At 43.7% G+C, this 20,324-nt stretch overlaps 1 protein-coding gene across 1 annotated transcript in view; it reads left to right on the top strand.

Moving 5' to 3' along the window:
* Nucleotides 1–20,324, top strand: part of LOC130371258 (protocadherin-15-like) — a 191,955-nt gene that overhangs the window by 99,583 nt on the left and 72,048 nt on the right. Inside the window, exons 22-26 of the mRNA XM_056576975.1 lie at nt 161–346; nt 902–1,132; nt 4,120–4,236; nt 4,676–4,816; nt 6,435–6,547. Of these exons, the coding sequence (XP_056432950.1) occupies nt 161–346; nt 902–1,132; nt 4,120–4,236; nt 4,676–4,816; nt 6,435–6,547 (788 nt within the window). The remainder of the gene's footprint in view (nt 1–160; nt 347–901; nt 1,133–4,119; nt 4,237–4,675; nt 4,817–6,434; nt 6,548–20,324) is intronic.

The raw sequence follows: 20,324 nt of genomic DNA, 5'->3' as shown, positions 1-20,324 counted from the left end.
AAACCAGTGAAGATAACACACATTGAACAGGCACTGGTACTGGACTAAACCAGTGAAGATGACACACATTGAAAAAGGACCATACCTGTGTTTGTCCTACGATGACGCCGCTGTGAAAAGGCCCTATCCAGCGTGATCCAAATGTGTCCCCCCCCAACAGCTGAAGGGTCACTACGATCTGGTGGTGGAGGTGTGGGATGGGGGCGCGGACCCACGGCGCTCCAGGCTGGCGCTGTCCGTTACCGTGCTGGACGTGGACGACAACAGCCCCGTGTTCACCCAGCAGGCCTACGAGGTGGAGCTGCCCGAGAACAGCCCCAGGAACACCGCCATACTGCAGCTACAGGTGGGCCGGGGGGAACGATGGGTGGATGGAGGGATGGATGGAGGGATGGATGAATGGGTGGTGGCTGGTCGCGTGGAGGGATGAAGGAATGGGTATGGATGAGTAGTTTGAGTGAAAATGGATGGGTAGATTCCACTTTTAATAATGTAGAACTTCTATTTTTTATGGTATACTTATTATACTTATTTTTTATACTACTTTTATAAGAAAGCAACCCTTATACAAATACAACAGTGCATGACGATGGAACAAAGAGTTGGTCACCTATTCATTCACACAGATCTTTCACTGGTAGATATGTCATTTTGATATGTCATGTCATTTTACTGCAGAGCAAATCGCATCTAATTTTCACACAAATAAAGACATATTTTCCCAGTGCCTCAAGCATTTTTCATTAGATTCGGTGAGAAGGTAACTCCCTGGGGGTAAGTAACCAAATCTCTCCATTGCTGTAGCACGTCTTATCCTCCTCTTCATAAACATTCATTCCATTTATTTAACATTTTGCCGATGTTCCTCTCCTCCTCCTCCCCTAACCCTCCCCCTCCCCAGGCGACCGACACCGACCTCGCCGCCACCCTCACGTACCGGATCAGAGCCAACAGCTCGGACCCACGGGTCGGCCAGCTGTTCCAGGTGCACCCGTCCAGCGGGCTGCTGTCTGTGCTGGAGGAGCTGGACTACGAGAACAACCCGGAGCACTCCTACACCTTCATCGTGGAGGCGCTGGACACTGGGGGGACCATGCCCGCCGGGCTGGCCTCGGTCACCGTCCACATCATGGTGAGTCCGGTGGTGGGTGGTGGTGGGTGGTGGTGGTGGTGGTGGCTAGTAGTGGTGGTGGTGGTGGTGGATAGTGGTGGTGGTGGTGGTGGTGGTGGTGGTGGTGGTGGTGGCTAGTAGTGGTGGTGCTGGTGGTGGTGGTGGTGGTGGTGGTGGATAGTAGTGGTGGTGGTGGTGGTGGTGGTGGTGGTGGTGGTGGATAGTAGTGGTGGTGGTGGTGGTGGTGGCTAGTAGTGGTGGTGGTGGTGGTGGATAGTGGTGGTGGTGGTGGTGGTGGTGGTGGTGGTGGTGGTGGTGGTGGTGGTGGATAGTAGTGGTGGTGGTGGTGGTGGTGATGGTGGGTGGTGGTGGATAGTGGTGCTGGTGGTGGTGGTGGTGGTGGTGGTGGTGGTGGTGGTGGATAGTGTTGGTGGTGGTGGTGGTGGATAGTGGTGGTGGTGGTGGTGGTGGTGGTGGATAGTGGTGGTGGTGGTGGATAGTGGTGGTGGTGGTGGATAGTGGTGGTGGTGGTGGTGATGGTGGATAGTAGTGGTGGTGGTGGTGGTGGAGTGAAATGACTCCAGCCAAGCCTCATCTTAACTCAAACTTTTGCTGTTTTGTGTTAAACTATTAAAGATGTGCTTTAAGGAATCCTTAAAACTCTATAATCAAGGCACCTTTCCCAATGATCCTTGCTTTTAAGGTGTGTGTTAATGGTGTTTTTAGGTCTCTCTCTCTCTCTCTCTCTCTCTCTCTCTCTCTCTCTCTCTCTCTCTCTCTTTGTGTGTGTTTTTGTGCATGCGTTATGTGGGCAAGTGTGTGTGTGTGTGTTTTTTTTTTTTGCTTGCTTCATTTTTGTATTTGTGTCTGTGCGTGTAGGTGTGTGTGTGCATTTTTGTGGCAAAGTGCAGTAGAGTGTCAGCTGTTAATTGCTCTCCTACAAATAAGGATCCCTAGGCTTTATCCAAGTTCCAGGTGAATTGATGGTAACCAGATGGATAAAGAGGCTTAGGGAGGTACCACATAGAGAGAGGGAGGGAGAGAATCTCATATAAAGTGAGATAAAGGAGGGAGAAATTGAGTAGAAGAATATAAGACAAAGAGAATATTGAACCCAGGAAGGAGAAGAAGTGATAGAGATGGAAACAAAACCTTGCAACATGTGACATATTGAATGGTTAGGTAAATATTTCCATTGCTGCTCACTGTTTAATATATTAGACAGTGTTAGGAAAACGTAAAACCACATTAATTATTCAAAACGTCGAGGCACTTGAGCCGTCTACCTGACAAAACAAATTGATTTAACAGAAACCAGGGAGTCTGTGTCTGTGTGTGTGTGTGTGTGTGTGTGTGTGTGTGTGTGTGTGTGTGTGTGTGTGTGTGTGTGTGTGTGTGTGTGTGTGTGTGTGTGTGTGTGTACGATCTGCATGCACTTTCTTGTGAATGGGCATAAACAAAACCTGTAATAAAAGACAATAGCAATGCAACAAAAACAAGGGATAAAATAAAATATAATAGCTAACAAGGAGGTTATGAAGGCAATAAGAGCAGTGATGAAGCAACACACTCAGGCCTCTCTACACATGGCCTGTAGCTCTTCCCGCAAGGTTATTATGGTGTGTAATTGGGTCCTAAAGGCCCGCTCTGTGTGATTTAGAGACCGTGTTGGTGCTGCGGGTACTACACAGGATGTTTGTGTTCTTATCGAGCCCCAGTGTGATGATGTTAACTATAAGGCATATGCCGAGGTTCAATATGAAATGTATAATGCAAACCAGCTTCTAAACAACATATCAACCAGATTCTGAACCAGCTTATGAACCATATTTTATACAATCCTTTAAACGACTCGATACCGGCTTCTAAAGGTGGCTGAGAGGACACACAACTAGTTATTTTCAATTTTTAAGCTTATTTTCTACTAGAAAATGCATTTCCTGCAGAAAATGCAATGACTGCTTTAGTGCAAAGTGAGGTTGAAAACATGTATGAATAAAGCCACATGGTTTAAGACGTGAAGTAAGTGTCTTTATGTTCAAAAGTCTAAATGGAGTAAAAAATCTAAACATGCACTACATTTAAAAAATGTCAAATGGTTGGAAGCAAATAAAGTGAAGAGTTAAACAAATAGCTAAAATGAGAAAGTTTGATTCCATTTGAGATAAAATATAGAATAGCTGAGCTGTTCTGATAAAGTTGGAAATGGTTGATTCAAGTCGGTGTGTCAAGTAGGGAATATGTTTTGAACTTGGTTCGGAGTTTTTCCTGAATCAAACTGAGTACTCTGTAATTTGTGCCCAGTGCTTTGCACTCAGCCCTTCTCTATGAACACACTAATCATTAGAAACATCCATGCACCAGCCAATACTTTCTCTCCATAAATAACCTGTTTTCTTTGAAAAGATTTTCTTTTAATTTGCCAAACACACTGATGATTATCCGGGAACCATGGTTTTAATCTGTTCGCGCTTGTTGTTTGCCATGCTGTGTTTTCGGCTGCCATATCGTTTTTCTGATCTGTAAGCAACAAAGGTTGGTCGGTCTCACTAATGCTTTTTAAAAAGGAGATGTGGTTTAGGTGTTATTATGTTTTATTGAAATGACACGCCTGGGTGCAGACAACTTGATCCAATTATTTTCTTCCCAACGGCACCGCTCGTCTTAACCATCTTCCTAAAAAGCATCTTCTAAAGCATCTTCTAGCCAGTTTCTCTATGTTTTCAAAATCTATTTCTAAACCCGTTCCTTCTCCGTCTTCTGAAGATGGGGCTTTGATGTTTTTTGATCAGCAGAGAATTCATACTATCTTTTATAGCAAATGGACCGAAATCAAACGTTCCGGCCCGTAATTCCCCTCATTTAGTTCTGGTCATGGCTAAATTATCGTGTGTGTGTGTGTGTGTGTGTGTGTGTGTGTGTGTGTGTGTGTGTGTGTGTGTGTGTGTGTGTGTGTGTGTGTGTGTGTGTGTGTGTGCGTGTGGGTGTGCGCGTGTCTGTTTGAAAAGGACATGAACGACTTCCCTCCAGTGTTCAGCCGGTCAGCGTACCGCGGCATGGTCGCCCCCAACGCTGTAAAGGGAACCATCGTTACCACGGTGACGGCCACTGACTCTGACCCTTCGGTAAAAACCCTTTTCTTTCTATTCTACCGTGTTATTTTTTATTCAGATTCTTTTTAATGTTTTTTTTCAATTACATTCACCAACTTTTCATTAGCCAATATAATCATTTGAAAAATTCTGTTTTTTAAATAGGGCATCATTTCTAAGTAATGTTTTGTTTTTGGACCAAAAAAATAAGCATATGAAGGAAATGGAAAGGTAGTTTGTGAGTGATTCGCTCAACGGGCGAGCGAGTTAGTATGCAAGCATGTCAGTTAGTTAGTTGGTTAGTTAGTGAGCCAGCTTCCGCCTCTAAAACTGCACCTCTCTATCACAACGTACGATTTTATCGAAAAATAAACTCACCATGTGAAGAGCTCCCCTCTGCTCGTCAGGTCTATCTTACCCTGATAAACGTTGTCCCTCGGGTGTTAATCAGTGCCCCCTGTCGTCTGTCCAGGGTACTCCTGCGGGGATGGTGCGCTACAGGGTAGATCAGCAGGCTCATCTCTACTCCTCCAGTATCTTCGACGTGGAGGAGACCACTGGAAACGTGGTGACCAGAGTCAACCTCAACGAAGAGCCGAATCTCAAGTTCAGCGTGAGTATGGAAACCCAAATCTGAGCCAAAGTATAGTGTGAGTAGTGCAGCTTGCGATTGGGTGGTCCCTCATTATTTTTGTCCGTCACCAAATTCTATGTTCTCAAAACGTTGAAGATGATGAAGGTCCTGACCCCTAGGTCCTGTCCCCGAGGTACTGACCCAGAGGGCCTGACCCCAAGGCCGTGACCCCTGGGTTGATAGGGGACTTTTGGTACAAGTCTCAATGTGAATCATTTTTTATTCTTCTTCTGCCGGTGTTTGGGGCAACTAGTTAATATGTGTTCCACAGTTTGTAGCGGGTCTTCACACTTGCATTCGGCATTGTCCAAAATGCCGCATTCAGCATTGCTGAAGGTGTCCCACACCTGACCTCAGGCGGTTGAGGGTTGTCCACTGCTTTCGGGGCAGGTGCTGACCAGGAACGTCCCTGGGATCTTCAACGTAGTGGGGTAGCTGAGAGTGGTGGGCTGACTTCCACTCGTCCCTCCATTACGCCCTGACCCAGGCAGCCTTGGAGGTGTCGGCTGGTAGACTGGACACCCCCAGGCCGTTCTGCCGGCGATTTGAATTCGCCCTGCTGAAGGGTCTGGAGAACGGCAATACATTTTTTGTTGCTTCCGATACACTTTTGCGGGAGCCAATCACCAAGCTGGCTTCCCCCCTGGCGCGCTATTGGCTGGTTTAACACAGGGACGACAGGGAAGCGACGGCAAGCAGCCAATTGCGTGCAGAGTCAGTTGAAATAGGCCTGTTGATCACGCCTCTTGAGCTGAAGAAAATGACAGCAGCCTCCCCAGACCAACGTGCAATCTACGATTGATCTTGGTCTGGCAATAGCCAGGCTAGTCGGCTGGAGTTGTGCAGAGAAGTTCTATTTTTTTATTGAGAAATGCCTATTGATTGGGAACGTGCGTCCAAAGCACTAAAACGGGGATCTTACTTATTTCTCTTTGTTGTTTTTCTTGCCAGAGCTCAGGGAACCGATCTTAGTGGAGCCATTGTGGTTTGAGATGAGATGTTTTTAATTCCAACAGCTCTGAAACAAAATAGTGGTCGATCCTGGTTGTTATGCACAGGTTGTCACAATAGTGCAAGGGCCGTGGAATATTTTCTTCTCCCTTTTTGTTTGTCTTTTTTGTGTTTTTTGTTCATGTCTGTCCTGACAGGTTGGTCTATGTGGTTTGGTTTGCCCGTGTTCTGTCCTCGTACCTGCCTACGGAGTGGAACCTCCACGCCAAAGGTGGGGGGATACAGGGCGCCACGGAAACAGAAAGCCAACCGCTAAACTTCTGCCATTCGTTCAAATTTTTTTGGTTGGGTTAACATCACCCTAACTGTTTGCCGTGCACATGAGTTTTATCAGCGCTCAGGGATTCATTTTTGAATTGTCCTTGTTAGCAAGAGTTTGAAAAAACCCCAGTGCCTATTAAAGTGTGAGTTTGTCGTGTTGAGAGGACTATTGGGAGGTTAATTTATTGCTTTCATTCTCAGAAACAAGCAGAGAATTGATCGTTTCATTGTGGCAATTTCCCTGGAGCCATTTTTGCAAGTTAACCAAATAAGGTATCAAGTGCTTGCTAACTCTGTTTGCTGACATTGGCTGCTTGATTGACAGTTGGTGGTTGTTGCCTATGACGATGGCGAGCCTGTGAAGGAGAACAGGACTCTAGTGGAGGTGACGGTGTTGCAGCCCTCCTCAATCCCAGTCTTCACCCAGGAAGAGTACAGGTACGCACTCATGAACTCACACGCACAAACACGCACACACGGACAAAGAAGCACGCACGTGCCCAGACACACACTGAAACACACACACACACGTATGCGCGCACACACACATGCTCACCCACACACAGACACACACACATATGCATGCACGCACACACACACACACATGCGCTCACATACTTACACACATGAACACACACAAACACACGTGTGCAGACACACATGCGCACGCACACACACGCGCACACACATAGACACACACAAGCTCAAAGACACTCACAGACACACAGACACATGTGCACACATGCGCACACACACACACACACACACACAAAAACATGTGCATGCACACAAACACGCGTGCAGACAAACACGCGCAAACACCCACAGACACACAGACGCACACGCACACAGACACTCAGACACTGACACACAGACATACATACGTATAGTAACACACACATACACACACCCTGTCAAACATATTTTTGCCTGAGGGAAGATGCATATTCATGTTTTGTATGCCGTCCTGTAGATGATGAATGGCGTACCATATGGTTGCCAGACATCTTTTATCTTCTCTGGTTTGTGCTCTAGAAAAAATATATAATAATCCACTCCAAACTAAGTTCTAAGATAAAGATGCAGTGCATATTTAGTCTTTCAATCAAGTTGCGCTTTTGTGGAGTAAATATCTGAACAGTGCGACACAAAAGGCCATTTAACAGCTTTTTACTGATTTAGGAATTTAGACTAGCTTAGACGAGCTTAAACTAGCTTAATGATGGCATACAATGGATGGCAGTTTGTGATGCCAGTGGTTAAAGAAAGACCAAACGCAATCACCCCGTCAAAAATACCTACTTCTGGCAATTTCCGGGAGAAACACATTTACTCATTTCGTAAACTGCAGCCACAATTTAACTTGCTTATGTTTGTACAGACGCAGGGAGAATCCAAGTGATTAGGAAATCGGTCTAAATTGTCACCTCTTAAATGTCAAGTAGAGCCAATACGTTTTTTTAAGATCTAGCATAGTGAAACTTTGTGAAAGGTGTACGACACATACATATTTTGTAGTTAGTTAGCAGTTACATTTAGAGGATTTTGCTGACGCTTTTATCAAAAGTGACTTGCAGTCATTCATTCTCACATTCACACACCGACGGCGGAGTCAACCACGCAGGGCAACAGCCAGCTCGTCGGGAGCAGTCAGGGTGAGGTCTCTTGATCAGGGACACCTCGACACTAGCTAGGAGGAGCCGGGGGTCAAACAAGCAACCTTCTGGTTACCAGTTAACCCACTCTACCTGCTTAGCTAATGCCGCCCCACAAGTTAGTACCCATTGTGATGAACTGTTGGCTGATGCAAATGATAAAGTGTTATTCTGAAGAAGTGCTCTGGCTGTGACATTCGACTGTATGAGCACTGGCTGGATATCTTGGTTATCTATCTGGTAATCCAATGGATCTAGAAGTTTGACTAGCCTATAACCAAACAAATATACTTCACAGCACCTGTGAGTTGGAGTTACGCAGTATTTCCTTGTTACAGAGATAATCGTCCGGCGGAAATCTAATTCGAGAGCGGCTAGATGTTGCTTCAGAAGACGATGGATTGATGTATTTCTATAGTGGCCAGTCTGGGACATGACAAAGAAACTGATTGTGAGAATGGGAAAAATGAATGTTCTACATGGGCACTCATGAGCACTCTTCTGATGGGGATGGCTGTCATTGAGATCCAGGCAGTTGTCGGGTGGTAAGTTAGGTTTTATAATTATGTCAATAATACTGAGGATATGAAATCAGACAGTGTCTTTGTCCCTATAGAAAAAATGAATATCTCTATATTTAATTAATTATGCTCTATAGACACTTTATAATGCTGCAATTCATGATGAGCTAAGGTGGTGAGAAGGTATTAGTTAAGCATTTTGTCTAAGCTTATCTAAAGTGGTAGTTGCAGGTTTTTTCAAGTAGGTACCCATTCCCCATGCAACGTGTGCTTACACATCCCAACCCCATGATTTGCTGAAACTATTTGAAACAAAAGAAGGTAAAATGCGCCATTCACACAGATCTGAGCTTGCTGCTAGCTTGTCTGCAATCAGTAATTACATGTTAATTAAAAGTCACATTTGGGATGGTCTCTCTGTTGAATCACAGAATCTGTTGAAAGACTAAATCTGACAAGGGTGGAGAGAGCAGCAAATAAAGACACAACATATCTAATAAAGAGAGAGATAGAGAGACACACATTTAATTGAGTGAGTGAATATAAAAAATAATATAATCTTCAGAAAGTAGTGCTTCAAAAAATTAATAATGAAAGAAAATGCACATAAATTAAATGTCGATTAAATGTCTGCATAGAAATAACATGATTAATTCTATAAAAGAAAAGTGGTCGTTGAGAGAAAAGCGCAACGTACGGCAGAGCACTAAAGTCAAGCCGGCCACTTTTCATCAACCAATGAAAAAGAGGGACAAGGCCAGGATCGGTTGGGACAAGACCACAGATGTTAGGCTAGATAACGGCTACCGGTTATTGGATAGTTTCACGTCTGACCTGAAACCTCCACCGGTGTCCAGTCAGCTAATCAGGCGAAAGCATTCCTGGAAGGGTGACCTCATAAAAACATGTGTGTCTGTGCATACACAAATGAAAGTGTGCATTTATGTGAGCGTGTTTTTCTGTGTGTATGTGAATGAATGTGCAAATGTGTGTGTGAGTGTGTTTGTTTGTGTTTTCATTCATAGGAATATATCTTGGAACATATATTCTTTTCTGGTGTGTGTGATATGCAGGTTTACTTCGGGGTCCTACCAAATCCGTAGGAACCCAAATGTATTTGTTTGTTTTATTCTTGTTTTATTTGTTATTTTTTGGTTTGCTACGTACCCTTTGGTGGAACCAGGGGTAAATGAGAACGAAAGAAAACAACAAAATAATATTGTCGGAGGCAAAGTATAGATGGCAAAAGTAAAGGGTTTTATTTACACAACTCAAGGCAGACGTATATCAGAGCCGTAAAAACCAACCTGTGGGGGAAGAAGGGACCAAAAGGAAGTTGCCAAACAAATGAAACAAGTATAACAAAACTAGGCCTCAATATTCATTAACTCTGCAACCAAAAATCTAACAACGAAAGGCCTACTCTGCTCATCTAGAAAAAAGGGTGGTTCAGGAAAAATACAAGGGTGGCTATAACCAACTGACCTAGTGTGTTTAACAAAGAAGTAACTACGTGAATGCATTTGTAGGGTACCCCACTTACCTAGCTTCCTACCCCCCACCAAGTACAATTAACAAATTTAACTAAGGCTCTGACAAAACACAAAGGAAGGGCTGAGGCAGCGACCAGCATGCCAGCGGAGATCAGAGAGAGAGAGAGAGAGCGCGCGCAAGATTTCTTCTTCTCCTTTTCTTTTTGTTGATTGGCGGGTTGCAACCATAGCTTTCTTGGTGCATACCGCCACCAATTGTATGATTGAGTATGTAACAACAGCATTTATGTATTTGTCTATGGTCTTAAATAAATCGATAAATAGATAAGTGGGTAAATAAGGGGGGGGGGGGGGTAGTATTTATATTTTAGGCTATATAAATACTAAATAATTTTAATTAATCCTGTCTCCTTTAAAGGTGGGGTATGGGATTTGCGAAACGCCAGCAGATTTTGAAAATACACAACTCAAATGGTCCTACCCCTTCACATTCAACACTGATTCTGACTCCACCCATTCCAAGTACATGGACGCGCAATCATGCACGAGCGAACACAGATGCGCGAGAGCGAGCGATTAGCTAGTTAGCTAGCTCCAGTAGCTACCGCAGGATAACAACAGAAGCTTGCTCTGGGTCACGAGCTTTGAGTACGTGCACGAAGGGGTCGCGCGGGGAGCGGGGGAGGGGGAGTGCAGTACGACCGTTTGATTGACGTACTTACTGTCAAATGCCACTCGGTGGCAGGAGTAGAAAAACCGGCACACAGATCCCAGGCCTGTAACATTGTTATTGGTAAATTGCTTAGGCAATGGCAAAGAGTCATTGATGGATATATTCAGATGGATAGAGGGAGAGGGAGATAGATGGCGATTAGATAGGCGATTTATATATAGAGAGAGGGAATAATGACACTGTTTGAGTGACACTCTATTTTTTTGTAATTGTGTGTGTGTCTGTGTGTGTGAGAGAGAGAGTATAAACTATTCATTAATTAGTAGGAGTCGTAATAACATGGTGATGTCCGCATGGCCGGTTTGAAACGAATTACCCAGACTTCAGCAGCACACAAGAGCATGGCTGCCAGTGGTGGTAATGGTGGTGGGTTTTAAACACTGGCTAATGCGTGTAAATGATTTCCTCTGCGGCCCCCTGGCAACCTGCGAGGGGGGGGGGGTGTGAGACGAATTACGAGTATTGATTCAGACAGAAGAGACCTAACTGGGGATTTGTCAAAAGTTGGTTTCACTTTGTGCCTGAGATGTTGCCGTTGGGAGGGTCTGGTTAATGGATGATAGCGATGGGAGCAGTTAGTAACATGTGTACAACACAGGTATTAATTAGTGGGCGTTGAAGTAGATTGAAAGGCAAATCCTAATTCTTTAACAGATTTTACACTAAAGGTAACAGGCAGCTTGAGTGACTGTGTGTGGAACATCTGTTATGTATTTGGAAATGTTAGTTTGGACCCCAGATGCAGAGACAGAGGCAGTTCGGACAATTCAAGGTTTATTGTCAAAAGGAAACTCAAAAGATATCCAGCGGGCAAGGCGAAGACAGGAGCGGGTAGGCGTAGCTGGAGGAGGCATCGGAGAATGCTGCGGTCCGCTGGTTATCCGCTGGCGAGGAATTGGCTACCGGCGAAAAGATCACACGACGTTAGGAATAACAAAAATCTGGTCAGAGTATCGGAGGTCGATTTACACTCGTCAGCCAAAGTACCGAATGAGACGGAACAATCTGGCGCCGACGAGCAGTCCCCGCCAGGCTTAAGAAAGAGTGTGTGATGAGTTGATGAGGTCCAGGTGTGCCCCGTTGCGGTGCCCAGCTCCGCTCGCCACGCCCCGCACCTGTCTAAGACCCAATGCCTGTGGAGCAAAACATATAACAACCGTGACAACATCACTGTGGAGACTCATGTCAGTACACAAGTACACAAAGTGGATGGATAATGAACATATATCTTTTAGAATGAGGAGGTCATTTAAGAATTACCTTTTGATCGAATGTATCGTAGCAATTAAATGCAACTTCTGAACAATAATAAAGCAGTAGTAAAAAGTGAATTCCGCATTTACGATAATTTTATAAAATATTAACTATAAAGCATAAATTGATGATTTACAAACTATTATCAATTTGTTAATAATGCTTCATAAACCCTTAATAATGCCATTCATGATTAGTCCCGGTAGTGAAAGCATTAGTTTAGCATTTTGTATGACCTTATCTAAATTGAGCTCAAACAAAATCTATGCCTTTCTAAGTATTTGTAAATTACATATAAAGTGATTGATCGCTCAGGTAGTTATAAAGCACTACTGAAGACTTTTTAATAAGTTCAATATTTGCTTCTACTTTATTCATGCTTCATAGTTGCAGTTATTCTAAAGTGCAACCGGATGTATTTCTGAACTAGCATAAGGACGTTTATCAGGAATCTCTGCCTTTTGAACATTAAGATGGCCCACTCAAAATGCTCCCATAGGTTTGATGATTAACGAGAACCTTCTACAGGTAGGAAATCATTCATTCAGGAACATTTTGTACTTTGCGTAATACGCATTAAAAAATAATCAACTAGGTGTATGTGTGTGTCTGTATGTTTGTGTGCGTGTATATGTGTGTGTTATTTGTTTAAAGCCCTATTTTTCTTCCTTTTAATATGATCAATACAAAGCAGATGTTTAAATCTGTTTTCCAATATCAGCAGCAAACAGCTTACAAAATCTAGTAAAAGTTAACTTCAAAAAGATACAGGCATCCATACTTAACAATTGATCAGTCCTCTACGGCCACAGAGCACTAGAGAGAGAGAGAGAGAGAGAGAGAGAGAGAGAGAGAGAGAGAGAGAGAGAGAGAGAGAGAGAGAGAGAGAGAGAGAGAGAGAGAGAGAGACGAAGATGAGCAAAAGGTGAGATAAAAAATTAGATGAGCCAAAGGTGAGATAAAAACTTAGATGAGCCAAAGGTGAGATAAAAACGAAGATGGGCAAAAGGTGAGATAAAAACGAAGATGAGCAAAAGGTGAAAATAAAAATAAAGTGTCAGAGAGAGAAAGATAAAGATAGAGTGAGAGATGAGCAAGAGTGGTGAAAGAGACGAAGAAGAGGAAGAGGAATATAATACACAGAGGGAGGGAAAGAGGAGAGTTATGAGATAGAGAGAGACATGAGTGCGAGGGCCAGGGAGAGGGATGATGGGGGTAGCAGTTTAAATTGCAACGATGAAACAGAGTGACTTCAACAGGAGAAGAGTGGAAACAGAGGGAGTATGAGTCAAAACTTTTGAAGAGTTGGACTGACCGTAATTTACCCCTCACCTGATTGGAAGAAGCTGCCTGTAACTTTTCTTGGTGCCGAGCTGCATCCAGCTAAACTCGTATGCTGGTGCATTCGTCTCACAGTTTGGCGTTGGGGTTTTCAAGATTAAGTGCAGAGAAAAACACTCACAACCAAAAACACACACAGGAATATTTTTGACCACATATTTTAATAAAGTTATGTTTTAGATGTTTAGATTAGTGCTGTCAGTTTAACGCGTTATTAACGGCGTTAATGCAAACCAATTTTAACTGTGTTAATTTTTTTAGCACGCGATTAACGCTCTTTTAGCTTGGCAAACGTTGTAGTTTTTTCACCTGCTGTCTTGCAACAACTAGTCATGTTAGAAAAACTACAACACCATACCGGATCTAGCTACAACGGAAAAAAATCAACAAGCACGCCGCACGAAGCAAGGATACGGAGCGGATGAAAAACTCCTTAAAAGTGTGTGTGTGTTTGTGTGTCACTCTGTTCGAGCCTGGGCCCAGTTTCCCGATAACGATGGATCTTCGCTTGTACGATCATTCTCACGATGGATCTTGCGAACCATCGTTGATTTCTTTGGAGCGTTTCCCAAAACTCCTCTTAACATGAACGCGCATTCGCTGCACTCACGACCTTCGTAGGATTGTAACTGTCCACTGACATGGTGCTGAAACGGGCTATGACGCAGGGGGAGACGCAGGAATGTCGCAGGAAAATGGGGTTAAAAAGGGTTAAAATATCTCCCCATCAAGGCCAACCGCAGTATCGTCAGTATCGTCAGAGCCCGAGTCACGTCACAGTGCTTAAATTTGCATACGCGATTTGATTGGATGACGGAACCGTCGCTGCCGAAAAAGTTGAACATTTTTCAACTTTCTGACGGTGGCGAACGCTCCAACTGAACGGACGGATCCACAATGCATTGCGCGTCCATCCCCATTCAAAGTCAATGGGCAACGGTCAACTGACGGAGGTAGTGGGCACGGGGCGTTAGGCTAACGATGCTTTCGGGAAACTGGGCCCTGCACGAGAGTTCAATGTTGTCATTAGCTCATTATCTCAATCTACTTTGATCTCCAATCCTTTTCTAACAGATAGAAACAACTTTCACATTTCATTTAATTAATCAATTGGTTTCATTTGCTAAATAAGAAATATATATTTTTAAGTCTTATGAAACGATACAGTGCTTTATAGTAGGATTTTCTGTTCAGTTTTAAAATAGACAAACGTGTTGGCGTTTAGATTCAGTTGATTTATGACTACCAAATAAAGCTGTAATAGGATTGGATGAGATTGGATAGGTCAAAGTCAAAAAAAAAATTCAATTTTGAATGCAGAAGAGAAGAGAATCTGAGATGTCTGCTAGCGTCAATGCTAGGTTGGGCTTTAACACTCAACTCAACCTGTTTTAGGGTGATGTAATCAAGATACAAGAGTTTTTATTTGAGTGTAGTGTTTAAGAAAAGCCATCCATCAGCTATAAGGTAATGCAATGCACTTTGAGAGTTTCTGTTCAGAGTAACTGCGCCTGGCTCTTTATGAGATTTTAGACGGCTCCCGGCAAATTTCGACCAATTAGGGCAATGTTTTCTGTGATTGGTGAGGAGAATATTGCCTATCAATCACAGCTGTTTGAAATGCAACACTTCTCAATGGTGGAGAGCCTCGCTCTCTCCTGCTCTCTCTGTTTACAACTCACCCACAATTTCTCTTTATTTCTAAGTCTTGCGAGTGTGACATAGAAATGATAATACATCACACCGACACACACATAAACACAAACACACACAAGCACACACATACCCAAATACACATACACACGCACACACATGCACAAATACACCTGCACACACACACACACACACACACACACACACACACACACACACACACACACACACACACACACACACACACACACACACACACACACACACACACACACAGACAAACTCTACTTGCCTAGTAATGAATGGCAGGCGATATGGCTTGTAGGGAATGTATGTGTTAAAGGTTGGGTATGCGATTTGCGAAACGCCAGCAGATTTTGAAAATACACAACTCAAATGGTCCTACCCCCTCTCCTTCAACGCTGACTCTGACTCCACCCATTCCAAGTACCTGGACGCGCAATCATGCACGAGCGCGAACAGAGATGCGCGAGAGCGAGCCAGGCTAGCGTAGGTTTTTTCGTTTAACAACATGGCACTACATTCAGCTGTAATTTGCACCCAGTACCACGGGAAGTAGGGGTTTTGGGGGTGCTGCAACACCCCCTGTCCGAGGCCCTGTCTTATCACAGAAAACGATCATTTCTAAAAACTCCGGCCAAGGTGGAGATTTCTGAAAACGCCGGTTATGTGTTGTCGTGTCAACGGGGAGAAACGGGATTTTAGGTTCTGAAGCGTCACATTATGCACCAGGAAATGCTTAACGTCATGTGAGCGCCCGCTGTACCGTATTGGTCCGAATATAAACACTAACCCCATTGTAAGACGACCTATATTTGGAAAAAAGATTTGAAGACCAGATCTTGTTTTTATGAATAAATAAATTGTATTCATTGAAATAATATACGAAAATAAAAAGGCATAGAATAAAACACTGCATTGCTAAACAGTAGTGAAAATAGGCCGTACTGATGTGTACACCAAAGACTATTCCTGACACTGCTCTGCCCCGCTGTGTTCGCTCTGGCTGTGGTCGCTCCGAACTGTTTCGGCCCGTGGCAAAGCGAGTCATCCTCGCTGCTGTCCAAGGCATTTTGAGACGCAGCATTTATTTAATGCTCATATGACCTAGTGCTGAAAAAAGGTTATATGAAAAAGTGTGAGGTTAGCGGTGGTGCGCTAAACTTGTTCTGTGAGCAGCTGGATGTGAACCATGGTGTGAAGGAAGTGAACACAACGATCGATTTTCAACTGTGCGCGCATGCACTGGTGTAATTGAGCTGCGCTGCTATATATCTTTTTTATCAATGTAACGAGTTGCGAGTCTAGTGCAGGTTGAGTTTTTTTTTTCCAGCACCCCCTGCTGAGAATATGTTCTCGCGGCTATGGTTGCACCAGATGTTATAAATATTAAACGGTCACATAAATCATTACTATTTTTAGAAAATGTAGTTTTGTTTCATATAATTGTATTGGAAGTCCTGGTTTTCACTAGGGTTGCTGCGGTGTGGACATTTTCACAACGAGTAATACACTCGTCTCAACACCGGTATTACAGAGTATAAACGGTATAAACTTTGAAACTAGGTCAACCGCCACACAAGCATCGGTTTTTAGACCCTTCTCGTCCTTCAGTGGCCGCCAACGTTCGAAAGCAGCGCCTAGGATTATTCTTGATTTCAGTTTTTCTCTTTCAGCGTTTTTATTATCAATTACTCTCTGAAAAAGAGAGTTTTCCTTCTATTTGCTGGTGGTGGTGGTGGTGGTGGTGGTGGGGATGGTGGCGTCTTGTCTGCCATGGAAATTGTCTTCTACTTCTAGGTCCAAATGTGGATTAACTAGTTCCAGTAGCTACCGCAGGATAACAACAAACAGGAGCTTGCTCTGGGTCACGAGCTCTGGGTCACGAGTACTGCACGAAGGGGTCGCGCGCGGGGCGCGGGGGAGGGGGAGTGCAGTACGACCGTTGATTGACGTACTTACTGTCCAATGCAACGAGGTGGCAATCCAAATGATTGGCTGGAGTTTTTCGAGCCCTGCCCGTTCCACAGATGATTGACTTGTTTAATTTTCATGTCAGTACTTCTAACTCAGTGGCTGTAAGCGGGTTATGATAAGGATTTCAAGTAATTTTGCAAAAATGGCCAAAAAAGCAAATTCCATACCCAACCTTTAATGTCTATGCCGATATGTATGTCGTGTTTAGTACATGATAATTGGATGTGTGTTATGTGTTCAAATAATGTTAAAAGAGTCAAGCAAAGGCTATCCGTTTGTTAGAATGTATAAAACAGTCAGAGCCGGCTGTATTGGAACGTTACAGTCGGTTAATGAGATTGTGGAGGGGGTTACGTGATTGTGCACATCGTGATTGGATTGTCAAGATCAGAGTAAAATCCAGCGTCCCCATTGGCTAGTAACGAACAGTGCAAAGGGGCTGTGTATGTAGTACATGTAAAAGTGGATGCGTAAGCGCATTGCTATCAGATAATGCCTAACACATGCGCATACGTATCCACTTATCATTTAAAAAACTCTACATACACATCGGCATAGACATTAACGTATAAATTAATGAAGAGCCGAATCACCCACCATAATATGAGAGCTCCTTTCATAACGCTGGAAAGTGTGTGTGTGTGGGTGGGTTTGTCATCAATGATATAAGCTAAGGGAACGTATATAAAGGAACGTATTGCTGAATGATTGTGGAGGCCTGTATGTCCATGTGTGCGTGTGTGCATGTGTGTTTGTCTGTGTTTGCATGTGTCTGTGCAAATTTATACTTGTATTCCAGTGTTGTTTCTTCTTGTTTTAATTGGTCTCTTTCCTCCATTCTGAAACATGTTTTGCCAACAGCCTTCCTGCTCACCATGGGTTTAAATAGTCATCTGTCCTTTATTCTCTTCATCCATTTGGCCCTGGCTCTCTGCTTCAGTCTGGTGTTGTGTCCATCAGTGGGATTGTGTGCTTGCTGTGTATCTTTTGTGTCTTTAGTTCTCCCGCGGCCTGCCTGCTGATTTGCTTCTCTGTCGATGTCTCAGTGGCTTTTCAAAGTAAAAGCGTCTCATGTCTCGTTTAACGTCAGTCGGCCGGTATACGTCCTTGTGTCCGTCTTTCCACCTGTCCATCTATCGGCCTGTCCATCTCTCAACATTATCTTGCTTCCCATGTTGTTTTCTGATAGATATTCTTCTATATTCTGATTTCTTATTACACTATTCCGTTCTTCATCAACATCTCACCTCATCTCACCTCCTTCCACTCTCATCTCCTCTTCTCTCTTTCCCTCTCTCTCTCTCTCCATCTTGAACCGTCTCTCCCTGCCACCATCAATAACACTCACCCACCCCATTAAACTTTAACACCATCTATGCTGCACTCCCCTTGTTAGCTCTTGTCAAACCAAAAAAATCCCTCTTTCAATAAATCCTCTCTCTCTCTCTCTCTCTCTCTCTCTCTCTCTCTCTCTCTCTCTCTCTCTCTCTCTCTCTCTCTCTCTCTCTCTCTCTCCCAAGCAACCTTATAAATAATGCTTATTCCTTTGTGTTTGAAATTTGTTTTGTCACACATGTACCAATGCCGGCAGCGGGTACTGGGTACCTGGTGTGCTTTCCTGTGTGTGTGTGTGTGTGTGTGTGTGTGTGTGTGTGTGTGTGTGTGTGTGTGTGTGTGTGTGTGTGTGTGTGTGTGTGTGTGTGGGGGGGGTTGAAATGTTTTGATAGTGCAGACGTTCACAAACATGAGGGAGGCTGTGTGGATTTAATAAAGGATTAAATTAGAAGAACTGAAAACATCTCCATTTAGAATAATGGGGGGCGATGCCAAGCTCAGCCTCAACGCTTCTACATTTCATCTTCATGAATGCTCTGAAGGATAATGTGTACCTGGTTTACCCAGAATGAACAAGGTGGTTTTAATGTATAAATGGTTTGGTTTATTGTATAACTGAACTCACGGAAGGCCTTCAAAGTATCCAAACACACACACACACACACACACACACACACACACACACACACACACACACACACACACACACACACACACACACACACACACACACACACACACACACACACACACACACACACACACACACACAAACACACACACGTTAACCCATGGAAAAAAGTATAAATACTAAATTCTAAGTAGATGGTCCAATAAGTCCTGTGGTAGGGTGTGTATGTGTGTTCATGAAGAACAAGAAGCACTGCGTCAGAAAACTGAACAGAAGGCTTTCCTCAGAGCGGTGAGCTCTGACTGCACTGTACGAGAGAGAACAGAGCCCAACTCAGTTATTGAATCTGATGGGCTGGAGGACTAAGAACAATTCAAGCTCACGCCTGTATTTGGAAATTAATTACTGCACAGCCAAGGGCAGACGGACAGATATTATGGAAAAAACGCAAACTAGTAATACCTGGATCCTCTCACGAGGCTATACCAGAATTGAATTGCAACGTTGGTTTTAAGAACAATGTTGCAATTCCAAGCGCAAGTAGCTTTGTGGGCGCTTCTATGGCGATGTTGCTATTTTACCGGCGCATAAATGACACTTGCGCCCGGAGCAAATCTAAAAAGGATTGGTCTGAAGTAGCCTAATTACCCGTAGGTGTGGTTTGGGCGTAACGTGCAATAAACCAATGAGAGTGCCATCTCCCATCCCTTTTAAGAGCCATGAGCGCATTTGAATCTGACGAGTTGATATTTTGACAGCGCGTTTGCAGTCTCCGATGAGACAGATGCATGACTACATGAATTTCAAACTCAAATGGCTCAGTTTATGGCCAAATAATATGGCCTGATTCACACATGGAATAGCGTTTTCTTCCACAACTTGAGAAACACTTAAATGTTGGCAAAGAAAACTTGGTTCTATTTAATGATATACGCAATACATTAACGAACATCGTTTCTTCTTCTAATTTTTTTTTTTTACGCATACACACACGCGCCCCCGCATTCATTCATTCTTTTTAACACTCACTTGCGGCAAAACAATGTTTTCTCACGATGAAATACTCATAAATTCTAAAAAATAGGGGCTTGTACACGATGTCTGTGTCCAGAAAATATGTATTTGCTGTACGGTGTTTGCAGATGCATTGATTTAAAAGTACAACTTATTACCGCTGTATCAGCTGTTTTTCCCCAAATAATTTACCAAGAATGTGTGGCTAGGTAGATGAGAGAAGCAAAGTGTATGCGCGAGGTGAAAATAGAAAAAAATAGCATCTGAACAACGCGCCACTGACACTGACAAACCAGGTATATCCTGGTTTGTGGCGCAATTGTTTTATGAAACTGCAAAGTAGCACCAGGGAACGTTTCCGCCAGAACACGCCTCCTCCTTTCGCCGAACCGCCCCTTGGGGCGCAAGATCATTCCCTAATTTACCGACGCGTGGCGCAGGAGGGAAAAGAACGCTCTGCGCCAGTTGCAAACTAGCAACGACACATGCGTCAGTGTAGAAAGTCAATTGCGCCGGATGCAAGATAGGGCCCTTAAAGTCATTATCTGCTCTACACAATATGTGTATTTGGTTGAAACCAAGAGGTT

This window comes from Gadus chalcogrammus, chromosome 18 (assembly GCF_026213295.1).
Source record: "Gadus chalcogrammus isolate NIFS_2021 chromosome 18, NIFS_Gcha_1.0, whole genome shotgun sequence".
NCBI lineage: Eukaryota > Metazoa > Chordata > Actinopteri > Gadiformes > Gadidae > Gadus > Gadus chalcogrammus.
Note: the sequence above shows the minus strand (reverse complement) of the source record. Positions and strands in the feature narration are given on the sequence as shown.